Source organism: Oculina patagonica, chromosome 2 (genome assembly GCF_052425735.1).
Source record: "Oculina patagonica isolate OP01 chromosome 2, crgOcupat, whole genome shotgun sequence".
In the NCBI taxonomy this organism is placed as follows: domain Eukaryota; kingdom Metazoa; phylum Cnidaria; class Anthozoa; order Scleractinia; family Oculinidae; genus Oculina; species Oculina patagonica.
The window spans coordinates 18268865-18290954 of record NC_135759.1 but is presented as its reverse complement, the minus strand read 5'-3'; the positions used below and the strand labels follow the sequence as shown (position 1 = coordinate 18290954).

The window sequence follows — 22090 nt, the reverse complement described above, 5'->3', positions numbered from 1 at the left end:
AGGACTCTATTCAAGTTGGAAACTGGTTATCGCTAGCGTCACAGGACGTCGAAGCGCTTTAAAAAGACACTACGTTTACTTAACACGTTAGAAGTCTTCAAATAGCCCTACAGTCTATTCGACACGCCTCGCTTCCATACGGCTTTCCGATTAGGTCTTCCGGCGCCAAAATATAGAAAAGTTTAGAGGGGGACGAGAGAACTAGACAATATGAAGGGGAAAGTTGTGGAGATGAGAGGCAAAAATTGGATAGGGTCGGATAGGATCGGACTTTCCTAACCATGCTTTTCACGTTTGAACTGGGAGTTAAATGACTTGCACATTTCCCCAAATAGAAGGTACGCCTGCAGCAAGCTACGGCTATTAAACTTAATTTACATATTTATTTGTGTATATTATAATCAATTTGTTCTATTTCTTATCACACTGTTACTAATAAAATACTCTAAGAACTGTTTAGGTAAACCCAGGCTAACTTGTCTTGCACAAAAAATCGCCTTATTTTTAAAATTCTTTTTTTAGTTCCTGTGAGAGCATATTTCCATTCGGTATGAATAAAATGCTTCCAGTTTTCTGTCAGTGATTAAAATACTAGTGAAACTTGGTTTTGATAAACATGTTTCCGTGGCGTTAGGCGCCTTTGTTTATTTCTTAAATGGGCCAGAATTATATGAGCCCTTACAAGCCCTAGTACCGTCAGTGTCCATTTTGAACGTCATCAAAAGTTCCATATTCGTCTTCCGGTCGATTCCTATCCAGGGCTGACAAAGGAGAATCTGTTTGGCGGATTGGTGCACGTTCATCATCATTTGCCCTTTCACTTACTACACGCGGCATCTGGACTCTTCCAAGAAGAAGAAGAATTATGGAAAGAAATATCCCGCAAAGGAGAACTAAGTTCACGCTCACACACATCCAAATGATAGGCGCAGATGAGTAAGGCTTCTGAACTGCATATCTAACGTTCATGAAAGAAAAGTGAAGGGTCAAAAGAACCAAGGCCTCCACTGTGTTTTCCAAAGGAATATTTGGGTGGGAATCAATGAATGGCCTGAAGAAAAGCTGGAAGCACAAGGAGACCAACAGTACAAAGCAAACTGCAATCGTCTGAAATGACGAAGAACGCTCGATGAAAGAAAGCGAGAATGCGATCAGCATACGCCTAACAAGAAAGATTATCTCGAAATAGGAACGGAATTCTTTCTTGTATGGCAAGTAGATAGAACCCAGCCAACTATCCAAAGTTTCTTGCTCTTGTGGAGGCAGCTGGTCTCTTGTGGCAACATTATTCATCCGCAGAAGAGGTAAAAACACTCCAAAAGGGACACCAATCACGTAAAGAACTAACGCAAGCCAGCCTAACACTTGAAGGGTGGTGTACACATGACCTTTACACTCCATCCACGGTGCCTCCCTTAAGTAATGGTAATTGTTGTCCTCTCCGCAGCGAGCCAAGACAGAAGCCGTTTTCTTCACAATGGGAAAATAGGTAAGGTTAAGAGACACGATGGACAGTTGTAGACATGTGTTCCGTAATCGCAATCGCCTTTCCTGCACATTGCGAAGTCTAAGAAAAACACACACCAGTTGTCCAACACCAAAGTACAACCAAATACCCAAGATGCATATAAGAGGGAGAACCAAAAGAGACACAAGCTCGCCAAGCGGTGTAAATAAGCGAGGAAACACGCAAGCCAAACCTGAGAAACGGAAGTTAAACACATTGCTGATGTAGCGTTGTGTTCCAAGAACTTCAACCGGCCAGATATCATTGTTGGAAATCAATGCATCCAGGGTTTGGAAATAAAACAAGCTTATCTTCAGAATTCTACGTGCAGCTTTACATCTTTCAGCTAAACCGACAAAGAGAGCTATTATGTTGAGTTCAAGCAGCCAGGCTGGAATGATGTGGAGCATAGCTAAAACCGCCAAAAGAATTATTTGAGAAAATACAAATACCACAGAAAGGAAACGCTTCCGTTCGTACAGAAAAAAGGCAACAATTAACAACATCATGGTAACGACAGCAAGTGCAGCAAAGATGTAGACACTGGTCTCAGCTTTGGGGCAGGCGTAGCAACGGATCCCTTGTTTGTAATAACCATCTTCACAGAGTGAGCAAAACCGATCTGTACTTCCTGAAAGACAAAGGCATGTCTTGTTACAAACGGTAGATGGTCTGCCCTTTCTTTTGTTTTCCTCCTTGATCCATTCTATCCAACAGTTACATCCCTTTGGGGTACACGACGTATTTACATGGGGACTTGTACCCAAGACACGTGAACAGTCAACGAGATGAGTCACGTTCTGATCACGTGATGACGGCCAATATCCTACTTTGATGACCATATTCTGAACAGGAAGCATTTGATCCTTACACACTGCGCCTTCCATGCAAGGTAAACAGGTTTTGCCTGAGCCATAGTATCCAATATCACAAACGCACAGATGGTAATGGTAATAACTTGGATCTAACACCACCAATCCATTGTTGTAGCTGAAACGAGCATTCGGACACTTGAACTTATCCGAAGGATTTCTACGCATAAAAGTCGTAAAGTCAACAGTCATGTACTTGGGTAAAGTACCATTTTCCTCGTTTGTTGCATGCATGTGAGGATTAATTGAAATGTTAAGGACTTCCAAAGTAGGTTGGTTTACATAACGTTCAGGAATTTGTCCTGAAAGGTTGTTTGCGGAAACATCGAGATCGTGGAGAAAGATTAATGGTGTATAGGACCACGGAAGCGTTCCAGACAGACTGTTATTTCTTAAATCTATAGATATTAAACTTGAAAAGTCCCACAACATCGCTGGGATTGTGCCATGAAAATTGCATTCGTTGATGTTAAGAATACGCAAAGAATCGTTTGTTGATTCCATCGCTTTTAACAGGGCATCCAAAGTCCAAGTGAGCTGTTTGTTGCCAGCAAGAAGCAGCACCTCTAGTGACTTAAACTTAATTCCTTTCTCGAACGATGATAACTGGTTCCCACTGAGGTCGACAATTTGAAGCATTGGGATTGAGCCAATACTTTTTGGGATTTGTCCTGAAAAATGGTTTCTTGCTAAGTTTAAATGCCGCAGGTTGGTCATGTTGCCCATTGTTGAAGGAATGGGCCCGTTTAAATTATTTCCTGGCAAAAGACACTCGATCATTGCAGGAAAGTACAATCCAAACTCTTCAGGTAAAGTTCCGCTGAGTCCAGCGAGTGAGAGATGCATGAAACGTAAAGATGACAGGTTGAATAGGTTTTCAAAGCCGCTGCTAAAGGATGTCGCTTCAAGATCCAAGAACCAGAGTTTTTTCAATTTTCCAATGCTCTTCGGTATTGAACCGTATAATCTCAGGTTTCCCCCAATACTAAGAAACTGTAATTCCGTTAAGTTTCCAATGTCCTTTGGTAATTTTCCCTCAAGTCCTTCTCCCTTTTGACAGCAAAGTTGCAGTCTTACCAGCGACTTCATATTAAGGAAAATTTCACCAGGAAATTTACCGGACAATTTGTTAAAGGCAAGTTCGACGCGTAGTATAGTAGTCATATTGGCAGACAGAATTTCACTGAGATGGCATGACAACCCTTTGTTACTCTCAATGCACAAGCCCTGCAAATTACGTAACTTCCACAGGCTTCGTGGAAGAGTCCCAACTAAGTTATTGTCGGTCAAAAAAATACTAATGACGTAGCGACTGGTGTTATCACATGTAATTCCAAACCAAAAGCAGTGCCATACTGATTCATTTGCCCAGAGAGTGTTGTTGTACCAATTGTGACCAGCTGTTTGGTTGAATATCTCTATGAGAACATCCCTTTCCTGCTGCGGTGTGAATGTTGTGTCCAACGTAGTGTTTGGTATCGGAATGTCATGCAAGCAGCCATAGGCAAATGTATCATCGTAGTTTAAAGGTGTAAGTCTCCTTTTCACGCCTGTAAAACAGACCAGCAGATAAGAACTTGTGTGTGGGAGGGATAAAAACGCGAGTTCGTACTTTACAAGTACAATTAACACATCAGTTTCGATTGATTCGACTGTAAGCAATGTATACCTAAATACTGAATATTGATTAATTTCGCAAATAATGCTTAATCAAAGGTTTTGCAAAAGGGCGTCAGATAGCAATCGCTGCTAGTAAAGCCTACATGCCAGTAGCTGGGAGCGAAATAATCCTGAGAGAAACTCTTGAGAACAGGCAAAATGCCCGTTAATACTAGTGATAATCGCAACTTTGTTTAGTGTCAGAAACCGAAAAAGTGCTTCAGTAAAGAGAAAGCTTCACAAAAACTGTATCAGCCACATGACTGAAGAAGGTGTGAGTAAAAACTCTATATTTTGTACTGCCATGAAACGTATGAAACGAAGTTAAGTAAAAGATAAAAGATGCATAAAATTCAGCGTTTCAATATAAAACATTTTACAGTAGTTTCGATTAAACATTGGACTCGAAGGAAACTAAACAGAAATGCAGCGTGTATAAGACTATCTTAAAGCTAAAACACAGCTGTATCCGTGCACTGAAATTCTACTACGTTTACGGCGCTCTTTTAGATTATTGTTGATGTTTTTGCTGTCAAAGATGCCTGAATGCAATTTTAAAATTATTTGTATTTACTCACCAGCAATGTCAGATCTGCCTCCTCCAGATCTCAAGGTGTTTGTTCGGGAAGAAAGTAACCTTGATGGAACTTCTGAAAAACTGTTTCCATGAAGGTTAAGAGACGGGAATTCTTTACAGAAACCATACAAAGTCACAACAGCAGATACTAGGGCCAAAAGAAAGCCCGATTTCAGACAACAGCTTTGTACCATGACTTAATGTACGTGTATCAGCATTAAATTTGATAATCACTATCACGCGAAAGAAATTGATGACTTCTTATTTACATTTCCAGTTTACTGCGACGGTTGTCCAGCGGTTCGCCCCAAATGATCACTCAAGAAAATAAAAAGTTTCAAATTTATATAAATATTTTCCCCCACCCCCCAACAAAAAAAAAAAAAAAAAAAAAAAAAAATTTATAGAAATAAAGAAATTGAGATCCACTATAAATACATCACCTGCCAGATCTTTAAAAATAAACAAATAACTTCTGAGGATTGCATTATCCTGAAGGGGTACAATCATAAAAAAATTTCATAAAGAAATACTATGATTGGTGCACTAGTGGCTTCAGAAGATCAACACTGCAATATTTCGTCAGTTTTCAATTTTTCACTTACATCTTAGGAGAGTCGGGAAAATGACCAATATTTATATCGTTTATTTCTCTATTATGGCCTAGTTATAGAAAAAGGAAGCAGTAGCGACCTTTAAAGGGAAAATCAACTGTCAAAACTCATCCCTGTCAACAATTTGTAAAACGATTTAAAGGGGGGGGGGGGTGATGTGGAATCCATTCAAGTTGGAAACTGGTTATCGCTAGCGTCATCAGGATGGCGAAGCGCTTTTAAACGGCGCTACACAACATGACGCCCTGCTACAAAAGCTCACCACATTAGAAGGCTTCAAAGGGCCCTACGTTCACTTTATTCGACACAACCCGTTACCAGCTTTTTGATAATGACTTCCGGCGCCATAAATACAGAAAAATTTTAGAGGGGCACGAAAGAACTAGAAAATATGAAGAGGCAAGTTGATGTTTTCATAAACTAATGTGGTGCGCGGCGCGAGGAAAACCTCCGCGAAGCCAGGAAGAAACGAAGTTGTGGAGATGAGCAACAATTGGATAGGATCGGATAGGGCCGCATTCTCCCAACCACGCCTTTCTCGCGTGAACTGGAAGTTAAATGAATTGTACCTTTCACCAAATGAAGGGTACGCCTGCAGCGAAACTTGAGGCTATTTGATTTTCAATTTAGTTATTTATTTGTTTATTTCGTATCAACTTGCTCCTTTTTTTTCTTATCACACTGTGACTTATATGACACTCTGAGATCCGTTTAGTAAACATGGATTAACTTATCTTGCACATCTCGTGAGAGCATATTTCCATTCGGTATAAAAAAAGGCTTCCAGTTTTCTGTCAGTGATATATAGTGCTGAAAACTTGGTTTAAATAGACATGTTTCAGTGGCGTTAGGCGTGTTTGTTTATTTCTTAAATGGACCTGATTTATATGAGACCTTACAAGAACTTGTATCACCAGTGTCCATTTTGAGTGGCATAAAACGTTCCATATTCTTCTTCTGGTCCATTACTAGGCAGGGCTGACAAAGGAGAATGCGTTGGGCAGACTCGTTCACGTTCATCATCACTTGTCCTTTCATTAACCACAAGGGGCATTTGGAGGACATGGGCTCTTCCAAGACGAAGAATTATGAGAATAACTATACCGCAAATGAGGACTAAGTTCACCGTCACAAGCATCCAAACAATAGGCGTAGACGAGTATGGCTTCTGAACTGCATATCTGATGTTAGTAAAGGAGAAATGAAGGGTCAAAAGAACCAAGGATTCCACTGTGTTTTCCAAAGGAATCTTTTGGTAAGAGTCATTGAATGGCCTAAAGAAAAGCTGGAAGCACAAGGAGATCAACAATACAAAGCAAACTGCAATCGTCTGAAATGACGAAGAACGCTCGATGAAAGACAGCGAGAATGCGATCAGCATACGCCTAACAAGAAAAAATATCTCAAAATAGGATCGGAATTCTTTCTTGTATGGTAGGTAGATAGAACCTAGCCAACTATCCAAAGTTTCTTGTTCTTGTGGAGGCAGCTGGTCTCTTGTCGCAACATTGTTTATCCGCAGAAGAGGTAAAAACACTCCAAAAGGGACACCAATCACGTACAGTATTAACGCCAGCCAGCCTAACACTTGCAGCGTGGTGTAAACATGACCCTTACACTCCATCCATGGTGCCTCCCTTAAGTAATGGTAGCTGTTGTCCTCTCCGCAGCGAGCCAAGACAGAAGCCGTTTTCTTCACAATGGGAAAATAGGTGAGATTAAGAGACACGATGGACAGTTGTAGACATGTGTTCCGTAATCGCAATCGCCTTGCTTGCACATTGCGAAGTCTAACAACAATACACACAAGGCATCCAAGACCATAATACAACCAAATACAAACGATACAGATAGGGGGAAAAAGGATAAGAGACACAAGCTCGCCGAGTGGTGTAAAAAAGCGAGGAATCACGCAAGCCAAACCTGAGAAACGGAAGTTAAACACATTGCTGATGTAGCGTTGAGTTGCAAGAACTTTAACCGGCCAGATATCATTGTTGGAAATCAATGCGTCTAGGGTTTGGAAATAAAACAAGCTGATCTTCAGAATTCCACGCGCAGCTTTACCTCTTTCAGCTAAACCAACGAAGAGAGCTATTATGTTTAGCTCAAGCAGCCAGGTTGGAATGATGTGTAACATGGCTAACACGGCCAAAAGAATTATTTCAGAAAATACAAATACCACAGATAGGAAACGATTTGTTTCGTACAGAAAAAAGGCAACAACTAATAACACCATGGTAACGAAGGCAAGTGCAGCCAAGATGTAGACGCTGGTCTCAGTTTTGGGGCAGGCGTAGCAACGGATCCCTTGTTTGTAATAACCATCTTCACAGAGAGAACAAAACCGATCTTTACTACCTGTTCGACAAATACATGTCTTGTTACAAACGGTGGTTGGTGTGTTCTTCCTCTTACTTTCCTTCCTTAGCCCATTCAATCCAACAGTCACATCCCTGTTGGGGTACACGACGTGTTTACATGAGGACTTGTACTCAAGACACGTGAACAGTCAACAAGATGAGTCACGTTTTGGTCACGTGATGACGGCCAAAATCCTGCTTTGATGACCATATTCTGAACAGGAAGCATTTGATCCTTACACACTGCGCCTTCCATGCAAGGTAAACAGGTTTTGCCTGAGCCATAGTATCCAATATCACAAATGCACAGACGGTAATGGTAATAACTAGGATCTAACACGACCAGTCCATTGTTATAATTGAGACGAGCATTGGGACACTTGAATTTATCAGAAGGATTTCTACGCGTTAAAGTCGTAAAGTCAACAGCCATGTACTTGGGTAAAGTGCTACTTTCCTCGTTTGCTCCATGCATGTGAGGATTAATCGAAATGTTAAGGACTTCCAGGGAAGGCAGGTCTACATAACGTTCAGGAATTTGTCCTGAAAGGTTGTTCGAGGAGACATCGAAATCGTGGAGAAAGACGAGGTTTGCATGCGACCATGGAAGCGTTCCAGACAGATTGTTGTTCCGTAAATCGATAGATATTAAGTTTTTAAAGTCCCACAGCTTCGCTGGGATTGCACCAAGAAAGTTGCAGTGGCCGATGTTAAGAATACGCAAAGAATCTTTTGTCGATTCCATCGCTTCTAACAGGGCATCAAAAGTCCAAGTGAGCTGTTTGTTGCCAGCAAGAAGCAGTACCTCTAGTGACTTAAACTTAATTCTATTTTCGAACGATGATAACTGGTTCCCACTGAAGTCGACAATCTGAAGGAAGGGAATTAAACCAATGCTTTTTGGGATTTTTCCAGAAAAATGGTTTCTTGCTAAGATTAAATGCCGTAAGTAGGTCATGTTGCCCATTGTGGAAGGAATGGGCCCGGTAAAACTGTTTCCTTGCAAAAGACATTCATGCATCACAGGAAAGTACAATCCAAACTCGTCAGGCAAAGTTCCGTTGAGTCCAGCGAGTGAGAGGTGCATGTAACGTAAAGATGACAGGTTGAATAGGTTTTCAAAGCCGCTACTTAAATATGTAGCAGTTTCAAGGTCCAAAAACCAGAGCTTTTTCAATCTAGCAATGCTCTTCGGTATTGGTCCATACAATTTATTTTCCCCAAGACTGAGAACTTGCAATTCCGTCAAATTTCCAATGTCCTTTGGAATTTCTCCATCAAGACCTTTTCCCTTTTGACAGCAAAGATGGATTTTTACCAGAGACTTCATATTTACCAAAATTTCACCAGAAATTTTACCCGACAATTTGTTATAGGAAAGTAAGACGCGTAGTACGCTAGTCATATTGGCTGACAAGATTTCATTTAGATGGCCTGACAACTCTTTGTTACCCTCAATGCACAGGCCCTGCAAATTACGCAACTTCCAGAGACTTCTTGGAAGAGTCCCAACTAAGTTATTGTTGGTCAAAGAAATACTGATGATATAGCGACTGGTGTCATCACATGTAATTCCATACCAAAAGCAGTGTGGTATTGACTCATTTCCCCAGTGAGTGTTGTTGTGCCAATTGTGACCAGTTGTTTGGTTGAATATCTCCATAAGTACACTTCTCTCTTGTTGTGGTGTAAATGTTGTGTCTAACGTGGTGTTTGGTATCGGAATATCGTGTAAGCATCCATACGCAAAGGTTTCATCGTAGTTCAAAGGTGTAAGCTTCCTTTTCACGGCTGAAAAATAGACCAAGAGATTTCTTAAGGTTTTTCATTTGCGACTACGAGAACGTCGTGCAAGGGAATCCTTGTTTACCGACGTTAGTTATAGGTCATGCTCGAATTTGAGCGTTCACGTTTAGACTGAGCCTGAAAAAAGTGAAAAGACTGGGGAAATTGGGTGGGATTCCATGAAAGTGGAACCTCTTTGGGCAAAGTTTCAGAATGGTCCAAAGGAGATGTCTTAGTACTAAATATGGATAATTACGAACAAGAGTTCCGGACTATACAATTGCCATATTAGTTTCGTTTGATTAGACTGAAATCTATGTATACCTAAACACTGAATACTGCGGATTAACTTCACAAAAAAACAGCTTAACGAAAGGTTTGTAAAAACGGCGTCAAAAAAAAAAAGCGTCAGATAGCAATCCTGAGCCAGGAGGGGCTACGTGTTCCTGCAGGGCGCAAAATTATTTGACGAAAATCTCTTGTAAAGTGGAAAACGTTAAAAAATGTCACTGATGACCACTTCTTTCAGTGTTCGGAAACCGAAAAACTGCTTTACTAAAATAAAAGTTTAGCCATACTGTATCAGTCGTATAACTGACGAAGCCAGGAATCATTCTTGTTGAAACTACTATCAAACGAATGAAACGAAGTTAAGTAAACGTGTAAGAGGCATAATACAGATTCATCCTTATGTTGTCGTGGGACACTGATAGTACAGTACCTTCGATTAAAAGCTCGGCTCAAGCAGTTCAGTTTTCATTTCAAATCCAAATACCGAGTGTATAAATTAAAACTCAGTATCTTATAGCTATTTCACTGCATCTCTGCAGTGGAATTTTAAAAAGTTTACGGCACTCTCCCATAGCAACGTCGATTGTTTTTCACTTTCAAAGTTGAATACGGTTTTAATTTTGTGACTCACTCACCACCATTGTCTAATCTGTCTCCTCCAGGTCTCGACGTGTTTGTTTTGAAAGAAAGTAACTTTGATCCAACTCTTGACAACCTGTTTCTGTGAAGTTGAAGAGACTGGAATTCTTTACAGCAAACATTCAAAGTGACAACAGCGGAAACTACCGCTAACAGAAGGCCCGACTTCGTTAAGCAGCTTTGCCTCATCATTGCACTTCCGGGACGAGAGACTAACGACTTCTCAATTACATTTCCAGTTTTGTGCGACAGTTGTCCAGCGGTTCGCCCCAATACGAAACTAAAATAGCTGAAGGACTCCGTGCTCGTTCAAGATAAACTGTCAGATCTTTATTTGCTCTATCAAATGCAAGGTTTCTAATTTCATTTAGTTTTCTTTCCTTGCTGTTATTAGCCTCCATACGCGCGCTCGCAACTACGGCGCCCGCTACGCAGGCGATGCTGTTATAAGTTTATATATTTTGCAGTTATTGTTGTTAAAAAATTACACATTTAAGACGTCGATAAAAGACTGACATTTGGCAGTTAAAGGAACAGTGCCCCGGCTGTTATGTTGCGTTTTCATAAGTATGGCCGGAAGCCATACTTTCAAAGCCATGCTTTGTTATCTTGAAACTGAAAGAATCAAAACACTAACCGTCATTGGTGAAAGCAAAGAAATATCAACTACAAAGAAAAATGTACGAGTTAAGATCGAAAATTTTAACGGAATGGAACTTTTGATTCCTTGAATCCTGTCACAAAATCAAATTTTGATGATCTGTAATCCACTTCCTCCTTAAATCCTGTACTCCTTCCCCAAAATACTCGTTCCATTTTGCTCTACAGAATATTTTTATCTAATTTATTTGAAAAGTTGGTGGCATTTCAACATAATATGGAAACTGGGAAAGAAAACTTCCGATAATCAGTCGGGACACTGCCCCTTTAATAATTAGAATGTGCTTAGTACACGACAGCTGACAAGCCTTTCCCTCCCATGTCCTTCAAGCCTTCCAAAGACGCAGATGAAATGCGCGTTTACACGACAGAGAAATATTGGTACGGACCCGTTACAAAATCGGTCCGGACCTAACCACTTTTCTAGAGAAACAGTCAACTTAAAACGGGGCCATAGGCGCCTTTTGCCGTGTAAACGCGCCTTCAAGGCTCGTTTACATGGCAGAGAAATTTGGGCACGGACCCGTCACAAAAATGGTCCGCACCTAACCACTTTTGTAGAGAAACAATGAAGGCGCGTTTACACGGTAGAGAAATTTGAGAACGGACCCGTCACAAAAATGGTCCGGACATAACCACTTTTGTAGAGAAACAGTCAAATCAAAACGGGGCCATAGGCGCCTATGGCCCCGTCTTGATTTGACTGTTTTTCTACAAAAGCGGTTAGGTCGGACCCTTTTGTGACGGGTCCGTACCCAAATTTCTCTACCATTAAACGCGCCTTGAATTCAAAACGGGGCCATAGGCGCCTATGGCCCCGTTTTGATTTGACTGTTTCTCTACAAAAGTAGTCGGGTCCGGAACATTTTTTTTGCGACGGGTCCATACCCAAATTTCTCTACCGTGTAAACGCGCCTTGTCAGAGTTGACTATTTCTTTTTTTGAGTTGACTGTTTCTCAAGGCGCGTTTACACGACATAGAAAATTGGGTACGGACCCTTCAGGAAATTGGTTCGGACCTGACCACGAATTTTGTAGAGAAACAGTCAAATCATATAAGGCCACGGGCACCTATGACCCAATTTTGATTTGACTGTTTCTCTACAAAAGTGGTCAGGTCCGGACTAATTTCCTGAAGGGTTCGTACTCAATTTTTTCTGTCGTGTAAACGCGCCTTCGCAGTCTACTCAGCCGTTTTCTCAGGTAAGCGTTCTCAAATAAGCGAAATGTGTCACGAAAGGGTAGCACATGGCTTTATACTTCTAAGATTTTTTATGATATAAATTTTAATTCGCCTGAAACCAATAAATATTTTTTTAGCCAACCAGAGTGCGTACAGAACCCGATTTGTACCTTAATTACGAAATAGAACTGTTTGCTATTTCTTTTAGAAAATAACTCATAAGAAACTTTACTGAGTTTCAAGATGCACTCAATCTACTGATGAAGGGCCAAGCCCGAAACGTTGGGTTTTGTTTTGTAAGATTTAATTTCGGCACTACTATTTAACATTTACCTCTTAAATTATTTATACAACCCAGTGCCACGCAGTCTACGAAGTTTTTACCTTCGACTACCTTCACTTTACCTTGGCTATTTTAAAACTAAAAATAACTGAAAAAGGTGCGCGCCATCTTTACTCAAATTCTAGTCACATTCAACTTACGCACTGCTACAGAAAAGGCAAGGAAACTACAATGCAGGACATTAATGTTAGGACTTTTAGAAACATTCTGGGCCAAATGACTGCTGGCCCCCCTTTCCCGTGAGCAATGTTGAGAATTGACCATCTCAAACATCAAGATCAGGGCATACATATTTGTCAACGTTGCTTTCGGGGAGAGGGGTTAAAAAAATGAACAAGAACAGTGGGAAACGCATTTTTACGTACAAAAAGGTTATTTGATCAATTAAGAGATCGCCTTTTGCAAGTGTCCCAACTATTTTTGGCCTCCATTGTAGTATAGAAAGCTGTGACCAGTATGAACTCTTATATATACTTTTGATGTAAATGTTCTTTTTGAGAATACAGTTACCAGTTACGTGTTATTGTTAAGGTATTCATTAAATTTTATTTCACAGCCATCTTGGACCATCTTTTGTAAAATTCTTGCAATGTTCCTAGCATCGTCTATTCCACAGTGCGGTCGTCCTTCGAATCTCATCCCAAGATTGCTGACCATATCTTGAAGCGTTCCTTTCGGCACTTTGTAAAAGTTTCTGTACAGTTTTCTCAGATTAATCCATTTTCTGGCAAACTTGGGTACAGGAATAGAGCAAAGTCGGCATTGTGTTGAGAAAAAACGGCCCATATCCCAGGGACTACAACCAAAGAAGAAAATAAACCGGAGTTTAGAGAGAAAACTATAGTTCTTCATGTGCGCTGGTAACATTGCATTCGCTAGTTTCAGTTTCTTTGTAGCCGTCACACGACGCGTTCTGCACTAGTAAGTAGCGTTGCGTGACGCTCCAATGACAGTTAGTTAAGGGTAGCGAAGGAAGGAGACTTGACTCAAAGGTAAATTCCCATGAAAGACTCGTGTCAAGGGTTAGAGACAAACATGAGAATCCTCAAGTTCTTCTGGGCCACAGTCTACATGTATTAACATCATCATTATCACAAGGCGTCACAATCTATTACCAAGACCCAGCTATTGTTCAGGTAATAAAAGTGGTCGACTTCACTTATGTTCTTTCCAGTTTTCACAGTCAAACGCACAAACATGGTTTGTTTACAACGTTTTAAAACTTGTAGACGATTTACCGGGCTCATTCTCGCGGGTATTTACGCGGGAATCTTGCTCCCAAATAAGCCAATCACGGCGCACGTTTTATCACTCCAAGCTCTAGCCATTAATTGCCTTCCAATGAAATGAAATCTACAAATGATAGTTCTTTATGGTAGAAAATTGCCCAAAAGGAAATGTTAAACCGAAAAGAGAAATTGAAGGTTAAAATTGGGAAAGATTAAAACATATTACAAAAACAAAGAGCTCGAGAAACGTTTCATTACACAAATCCATTACGTTAAGGCTGTTTTCAAACAGCAGCAAAATTTGTTGCGTGCTCATTGGCTAATCTGTATCCTTAGGCAGAGGCTGACGGGAAACGAGGGATACAGGGTTTTTTTTGCTGCAGGAAGTCTCGGACTTAGAAGCAGTACTAGATTTTTAAGCCTATATAGTCTGTAGACGAAAAACTGACTTACCCATCAGTAACGATACCAAATTTATATTCTGATCCAAGCTTGTGATCTGTAAGCCACTGCTCAAACTTGGCAAGGACCTCTGGGAATGCATCAGCATTGTCTACGGTTTCCTTGTAGAAAAAAGAAAAAAAAAACGGAAACGAAAATTGTTGTGTCCTCACTATTTTAATAGTTTTGAAGTAGCTATAACGCTTTGCAATTAAAAATGTAAATAACCATCTCACAAATACACATGGGAATTACACATGGGAATTACACATGGGAATTAAGTTTCCTCCTGCTGTTATCCTCCCACCAGGATTTTATTGTATATTTTATTATTGTTAATTGTATATAATTATTTGTTTGAGGAATCTGAAATAAATAAAACATTAACTGTTTTCTCGGGTTTCTGCCACACCCACAGTTTTTCCGTGGTTCTTTCCCTATTTCTTTTAGGTTTCTGCTCTTCTGCTCTTCTCTCCCTTTTCCAAAAATAGCTTGAGTACTTTTAAACTAAGAGAGTGCACAAACCAACACAGAGTACTGTAATGTGACATCTGGTGTCGAATTCCATTGCTCTTATCCGTTGTCAACACAAATTAATTACAGGTTTATGTTTTCAACCCAAACATTCCCTTTTTAAGTGTGGTGGAGTATTACTTCAGAAACATTGGTTGACCATGGTATTGTTGTCAAATCAGAAGCATTTCAAGATCAAAGATGAATCTATTTTGGGGGGTTGGCCACAGATGAATTGTATCCAAATGCCGTGAATTTCAACACCTCCCTCCCCCCAAATAAATCCTTAGCAGCCTCCTGTCACTTTAAATCTGGAGTAACCCCCCCCCCCCCCCATCTGGGGTAAGCGGGGCCATACAGTGGAATAATACATAACATTCATGTTGCCCTTAAGACCACTTTAGTGACATTGAATGCTTCTCTGTCAACCACCATAAACAGGCCAAAATGAAGAAGAGCCATTATACCAGTACTAACACAGGCAGTTTTGGTCCACAGAAACTGAAACAAAAGCCCAATATTCAAATAAACTATTTAAACATTATTTACCTGTGTAACTCCAGTGAGGTCTTGACAAAACTGTGATAGTTGTGGCTTACATTGTGGTTTGCAGTATTCATGAAACTCTGATATCTAGAGTTTAAGTATACATGTATGGTCAGGTTCAGAAAAGTTTTACAGAAATTGCATTTTAATTTTAACAAAAACACCATTATTGGTGTCTATGAAATAAGAACTGGAACTGGGAAAACATTTGAACATTGTGTAGACCAGAAACCATTAAGGAAGGGGGTGGGGGGGGGGAGGGTATGGGAAGAAGAAAGTTCAGACCCTCCTGCTCCTACTCCAATGCACTGATTTCTTGCGTGCTCATTGGCTAATTCAATTCAATGCACTGATTCAATGCACTGCATTTTTCAATAACATATTGATTGGTAACTGATACAAAGTACATAGAGTGTATGCAATTCCTTGAATTTTGAGGTGAAAGGTTCATGTAGAAAACACCAACTGCATCAGACAAATTGCTACCAGGGAAAAAAAAATTAATAACCCCTTCTACCCATTTGTCAACCTGGCAAACATTTAGGGGCAGCCGTGCAGTTTTGTAGTATACTATTGATGGTGCAGCTGCCTCCATTAACCCCATGTAGGCAGGCTCACCTTTGGGTCATACATGCGAGTGCTGCCAACCTCGTTCCCAGGGTCACTCTCTCCACGCCCCCCAGAGGGGGGGAGGGGGGAAGAGACTCTGGGAACAAGGTTACAAAGCTGCAAGAATGGTTTGGTTAGCAAATTGAGCCAGTGGGTAGCAAGAAAGTGAGCCTGCTCTGATCTTGCTGAACCCAGCAAATTTTTCATTCTTCGTTGCCTAATCAAAGTGAAATACCATTGGAAAAAGATAAAGATGACAATCAATTGCATTTGAAGAGAATGTTTAGATCCCAATGGAGTTAGTAGTTTACTGGTATAGTTTTCAGAATGTCAACATGGAAGTAAAGCGAGAATTGAGTGCATACTGTACATCTTGGATGTTTTAAGCAAGGTTCAGCCAGTTACTGGTAAAAAAAGAGTACCATACTCAGTGCTGCAAACAATTTTTTTTCACTTAAAAGGACATGTCCTGCTAGACACCATCTTTGTCGGACAAAACAAAAGTGTTGTTGGACAGATGTTTATTTATCATTGCTGTAAAATCAAAAAAATGTCCAGACATCATGTCTGACCACATTTGGGATTTCAATGGACTTGAGCAAATTTTGGTCGGCCAATGTCTGATGACCGACTGATATTTGCAGCCCTGATACTGCTGTCAAAAATCTGATGAAAGAATGCAGGCAAAGTAGTTGCCATACTGCCATCTGGAGCTTGAAAAACTGTGTAGTGTTTCAAACATGTGGGATGCCAATTTTGTGAACTTAAGAGAAATGCGAAGCCTTGTGACCTTGTTAATTGTCCAGATATCAGGGGAGTCATTCTGGAACACATATTGCTGAAACAAGGTCTCAGGGAATAACATGTTTTTTTATGGGACATAAGCGTCTGAGAAGGTTAGAAAACCTCGTTTTCCACAGCTTGTGTTTTTCTTCTGTGGAGTGGGTTCACTGCAACTTAACTGCTGTTATGCTTATGTTATGTCAGTTATGCAACAGTACTGTGGTTTCCAGTGTATGAGGTTAAAAAAAATTAATTGATCAGAGCACTGGTTCACTTTCTTGCTCCCTGCTGAATTGAGTCACTTGCTGTCTTCTTCTTACAGCTTTGCTGCTCACACATGTTGCCCAAATGTAAGCCTGCAGCTTGCAGGCTTCCATTATCCTAAAGCAAATGTTTCAACAATCCACTTACCACTTCTAGTGTAGTTGCATCCACCAGTATGGCAGGAAACTCAATAATTTCATGAACATAGTCTTTAGGATTATTCTCTTCACAAGTTCCTTCAAAATCAATAACACAGTAAAAATGTACTTCATTTATCCTCTTCTCCTGCGCCAGTTTAGCTTGCATTAATTTCTCTTTCTTGATGTGATTCTTTAATCGTTTTTGAAGAACTTCCTTCACTCCTCTATAAAACAACAAGTAGGCAAAAGAGACGCTGTTAAGTTTTCTAGCAATTATAATTCAGTTGCCCAGTAGGCTTTAATTTTGACTTACCTGGCACCCTACTTAAATTTTGGGCCACGACATCTAACATACAAGTAATTCATTTAACAAATTAAACACACCTTATTTTTCCATGGGCTATACTCTTAATAATAGACAAAATTATTTTACTTATATAACATGGAAGTAAAGTATGTCATTAAATTTATGCACAAATTTTAGATCAAGCAAATATTATTTGATGCCAGGCTTCTTTTGCTCGTGTTTTTAGATCTTTCCTAAATTTTTGGGCAGAAAAATATGTGAACTGTTCTATTGCTGATACTGGTAATCTATAAGTCCATCAGGAGACAAATAACTAGCAGTCAACTGACAGTTGATCTAAGAATAAGGATTGTCGACAAGTCGAAAGCCAGAAGGCAGTTCAAGCTTAAATGCTATTTTGCTTAAAAAATTAAAGGTCAACACTTGGCTCAAAAAAGGTACTTGCACAATTCATGAAACATGTTACAATACCAAATCAGTTTCCAGATCAAGTGCTTCCTAGTGACCTCTTCATAAATTATGACTGTTACTAAAGTGTGTGTGTGTTGTTCTTGTTAGAGACATAAACAGTACTGTCGTTTAGACCTCAGAGAAACCATTAAATATAAGTTGCTTCTTTTGCTTATATTTTGTATTAGATAGAAAATGTGCGCCAAAAGACGTGTTAGCCCTCTGCTCAGCTCAACTGAAATGTAAACTGGAAGGATTTCCATTTAAATCCATACAAAATCATGCATACCTACAGTTTTATTATTCTTTACTATACTTAATAGATTGGCATTCACAAATACAATGAAACTTGCAACTCGCATTTGATAATTTTCTGACTCTAACTAAATGCTTCTTTGAGGCAAACAGCAAGTGAAGGAAGGGTAGGGGTAGAAAGTCTTGGACTGTATGGGACTATGGGGGGGGGGGGGTGAGTAATTCAAAATATGGGGCATTCCTGCCTTCCTCACTGTGGAGGGCACCCTCTGTCTAGAGCCCATCGAAAGAAGCAGACAAAAATAGGGGTGGTGAATGGTCCTTCAAAAAAAGCAGAGTCTGGCAGAAATTTAGCCAAATTTGAGGGGTCTCGTCATCTCAATTTTTCTTTTATGCCTTCACTAAGTCTTGATTTCTTTTGAAAGGCTAAAAGGGTCTCGGGCTCGCAGAAAAGATATCAGTCTTGTCTTCTCACAAAGTCTATATCGACCATTCACCACCCCTAAAAATTTTAAATCAATACGGTTACATATGGTAAACACTTTTATGATATCTTGACCAAAAATTGTGGGGAAAATTATTCCTATAAGATATCAGCTGAAACTTTAAATATTTTTAGAAATAGACAGTAAATACAATATTAGTCTGCTCATAGATGATGGTTATAGTACAAATTCCTCTGCCCTCTTAATTATTTTATACAGTTTTAAGTATTTTAATTCTTTTTACATATTTTCCACCATCATATATTTTTAAATTTTAAATTTTCTTTATAAATAATTTTTAATATCTGATTATCATAAATATTTTATATTTTAATCTCTTTTTCATATTATTTTTTAATACCTATTAATTAGATCCCCAAATTGTATGGGATTTTCCCAGGCTATGGCCCTGACACACAATAAAAGTTTATCTATCTATCTATCTATCTATCTCCTCTTGCTGTTGGCACCTTTGAAGTTTGTATCTGTAGATTTAAAATTTTTAGGGGTGGTGAATGGTCCTTCAAAAAAGAGAGAGTCTGGCAGAAATTTAGCCAAATTTGAGGGGTCTCGTCATCTCAATTTTTCTTTTATGCCTTCACTAAGTCTTGATTTCTTTTGAAAGGCTAAAAGGGTCTCGGGCTCGCAGAAAAGATATCAGTCTTGTCTTCTCACAAAGTCTATATCGACCATTCACCACCCCTAAAAATTTTAAATCTACAGATACAAACTTCAAAGGTGCCAACAGCAAGAGGAGATAGATAGATAGATAGATAGATAAACTTTATTAATGTGTCAAGGCCACATAGCCTGGGAAAATCCCATACTAATTTGGGGACACAATTAATAGGTATTAAAAAAATATGTAAAAAGGGAATTAAAAAATACTTAGAGCTATATAAAATATTTATGATAATCAGATATTAAAAATTATTTATAAAGAGAATTTAAAATACTTAAAGCTATATATGATGAGCAGATATAAAAAATATGTAAAAAGAGAATTAAAAATACTTAAAACTGTATAAAATAATTAAGAGGAGCAGAGGGAACAGCCCTTGCAGCCATCATCTATGAGCAGACTAATATTGTATTTGCGTATCTGTTTCCTAAAAATATTTAAAGTTTCAGCTGATCTTATGTCTGGGGATAATTTTCCCCACAATTTTGGTCCAAGATATCGCAAAGAATGTTTACCATATGTAACCGTATTGAAACTTGGTGTGGAAAAGTCTGACTGTCTTAAAAAGTATGAAGAATTATGATTATTAAAAATATTACAAATATAGGTAGGACATAGTCTGTGCCTCACTCTGTACATAAGGATGCAAATATCCTGCAAACGCGGGCGTTGACAAAACCGGGATCGGATCGGATCGCGGATCGGATCACGGACCAGATCACGAAAAATAAAAAAAATAAAAACTAAATAAAATATAAATAAATAAAAAAAATAAACAAATAAATAGTTGTTAATAATCGGCGTAACGGCGAAACACGAAACGGCGTAACGAGAATCAGCATCAAGATTTTTTTTTCTGTTTTTTTTTTTCTTTTTTTAATTGCTTTATTAATTTATTGCTATGAACTTAATAAATTATCACTTTGCAGACCTGCAGACAGCAGTATCTCTGGACTTCTGATTACGTAGAACTGGGCAAAGAAACAAACAAACAAACAAACAAACAGTAAATATATCCCACAAAATAAAGGGCACCCACATCTTCTTATAATTAATCCTTCGAGGTCGATCTAGAGCCAGGATTTGAGGATTTCAAAGAGAAGCTATAAACGCGACTGCACAGTGTGACTGCCCTTTGGACATTCTTGCCCCGATCGAGACAATGAAATGTACAAGTCAACGGAGCCATTGGAAAATAAAAAGAAGGGCCTGAAAAGTTACCGATTGTGTAAGAAAAAGAAAGAAAGAAAATGAAAATCCCACAACAAGATATTTTCAGCTGGTCACCCATCCAAGTACTTACCCCGCGCAACAGGGCTTAACTTTGGTGATCGGACGCAAATCAATGCGTTCCTTGTGGTATCAGTGTCAGACGAGACAGAGGGTTATAAGAGAGGGTTATAAAAGTAATACCTGGTTAAAATGGATCTTTTATACAATTTGGCACTTTCCTGCTAAAACTGGTCTTAACTTTTATTAGCTAAATTACGTGCTCTTTCTGATACCATATGGAAAGCAACGGTTCTTGTCTGATCACCGAAATTAAGCCCTGTTGGGTGAGGCTAGTACTTGGATGGGTGACCAACTGAAAATACCCCTAGTTAGTGGGATTTTTTATTTTCTTTCTTTCTTTTTTTTATGAAATCAGTAACTTAACAGGCCCTTCACTTTTTTTCCAACGGCTCCGTTGACTTCTTCAGCTTTGTACAATTCATTGTCTCGATTGGGGCAAGAAAATTCATAATACGCCGTTCCGCTGTCATGCCGATTTATACTAACAACCATTTAGTTGTTTATTTATTTTTTGTTGTTTTATTTTATTTATTTTAATTTTTTTTTCGTGATCCGGTCTGTGATCCGATCTGTGATCCGATCCGTGATCCGATCCGTGATCCGTTCCGCGATCCGATCCGTGATCCGATCCGCAATCCGATCCGATCCGATCCAGGTTTTGTCAATGCCACTGCAAACGCCTGTTCATAAGTGTTGGTAACTCAGCTCTTTTAAGGAATTGTGAATAGCTTGAAATCTTGTCTCTATAAACCGCCCTCAATCCTCTTTCTTGCAGCCTTTCTAGTTTTTGCGCGTCACTATATCTACAAAAGTGCCAAACTAAATGGCAGTACGTTAGGTATGGTAAGATTGCTGATTTAAATAGAACTAGCTTGGCCTTTGTTCGAATTAAGTTTCTTAGTCTCATGATAACGCCGATCCTTTGACTTGCCTTCTTACAAATTGAGCTTATATGATCTGTGAAGTTAAGTCTGGAGTCAATTGCAACACCCAGTAGATTGAGATTGAGACTTTCTACTGATTTGATTCACACAAATTGCATGTGCCGCGCTGTTATCCTGACTGTAGCCAATGTTCATAGTTTGATATTTTTTGAGGTTTCCAGTAAGAAAAGAAAACTTGTGTATTTGTCCCAAAATGGGGGGGGGGGGGGGGAGGGAGAGGATAAATTTTGGAACGTTCTTCATATGTTTTATAGGCTCCTTCCTGATTTTTTTCCCGCAATTTAGGTCAATTTACAGACCATCAGCATACAGAAAAAGTAGGAAATTCTGAAATTATATCCACATCCTGGATCCGCTCGTATGTCAAGAAGGAACGTTCTAAAATTTCTTCACGAAGTACACTTGCGCTCACCTCGAGTCCAACCCGCGTTCTGCGAGTATTCGCTTGACTTCAGCTTTTTTCATCTTGTTTATTCGTCCATTTGAGAGTGATATTTCCCTGTACACTGGGTGATCGCAGAACTGTGTGGTGTTTTCTTCTGTACTTTCCTTTTCATTTTGCTCGTCAACGAGCGAACCTTCCGCCATTTTTTTGTACTTTCGTTTTGAAGATAACCGCTGGACTGCTGTCGCGCAAAACCGGAAATGTAAATGAG

The 22090-nt window shown here is 39.4% G+C and overlaps 3 protein-coding genes across 4 annotated transcripts; all 3 read right to left on the bottom strand.

Annotated features, from left to right (window-relative positions):
* Nucleotides 1-401: 401 nt before the first annotated feature.
* LOC144643269 (uncharacterized) lies at nucleotides 402-10562 on the bottom strand. Of its 2 annotated transcripts, XM_078502471.1 has the most exons (3): nucleotides 10528-10562; nucleotides 4617-4872; nucleotides 402-3929 (listed from the first exon to the last, which is right to left on the bottom strand). In XM_078502471.1, exons 2-3 carry the CDS (start codon nucleotides 4807-4809, stop codon nucleotides 697-699), a joined length of 3426 nt encoding a protein of 1141 aa, XP_078358597.1. In that variant the 5' UTR covers nucleotides 4810-4872; nucleotides 10528-10562; the 3' UTR covers nucleotides 402-696. The 2 variants fall into 2 exon arrangements, with proteins under 2 accessions (XP_078358597.1, XP_078358598.1); XM_078502472.1 differs by lacking the exon at nucleotides 10528-10562 and having other exon boundaries at nucleotides 4617-4894.
* LOC144643268 (putative leucine-rich repeat-containing protein DDB_G0281931) lies at nucleotides 5885-11678 on the bottom strand. Its single transcript, XM_078502470.1, is given in 4 exon segments — nucleotides 5885-7648; nucleotides 7650-7683; nucleotides 7685-9383; nucleotides 10304-11678. Coding segments are annotated over 4 exon segments (3438 nt in total). The 5' UTR covers nucleotides 10500-11678; the 3' UTR covers nucleotides 5885-6139.
* A 754-nt stretch (nucleotides 11679-12432) lies between these two features.
* On the bottom strand, nucleotides 12433-22035 carry LOC144643266 (3'-5' exoribonuclease 1-like). The gene is made up of 5 exons (XM_078502467.1): nucleotides 21847-22035; nucleotides 17026-17242; nucleotides 15226-15309; nucleotides 14176-14285; nucleotides 12433-13289 (listed from the first exon to the last, which is right to left on the bottom strand). The coding sequence occupies exons 1-5, from the start codon at nucleotides 22020-22022 to the stop codon at nucleotides 13007-13009; spliced, it is 870 nt and encodes a 289-aa protein (XP_078358593.1). The 5' UTR covers nucleotides 22023-22035; the 3' UTR covers nucleotides 12433-13006.
* Between the last annotated feature and the right edge of the window lie 55 nt (nucleotides 22036-22090).

Excerpts from the sequence above, each read along its gene's own strand:
- LOC144643266 (XM_078502467.1), bottom strand. The coding sequence starts at position 22,022 with ATGGCGGAAGGTTCGCTCGTTGACGAGCAAAATGAAAAGGAAAGTACA. Across the intron at positions 14,286-15,225 it reads ACCTCACTGGAGTTACACAG|GAAACCGTAGACAATGCTGA; the intron begins GTAAATAATGTT and ends TTTTTCTACAAG. Across the intron at positions 13,290-14,175 it reads TTTGGTATCGTTACTGATGG|TCCCTGGGATATGGGCCGTT; the intron begins GTAAGTCAGTTT and ends CTTTGGTTGTAG.
- LOC144643269 (XM_078502471.1), bottom strand. The coding sequence starts at position 4,809 with ATGGTACAAAGCTGTTGTCTGAAATCGGGCTTTCTTTTGGCCCTAGTA. Across the intron at positions 3,930-4,616 it reads AGGCAGATCTGACATTGCTG|GCGTGAAAAGGAGACTTACA; the intron begins GTGAGTAAATAC and ends TCTGTTTTACAG.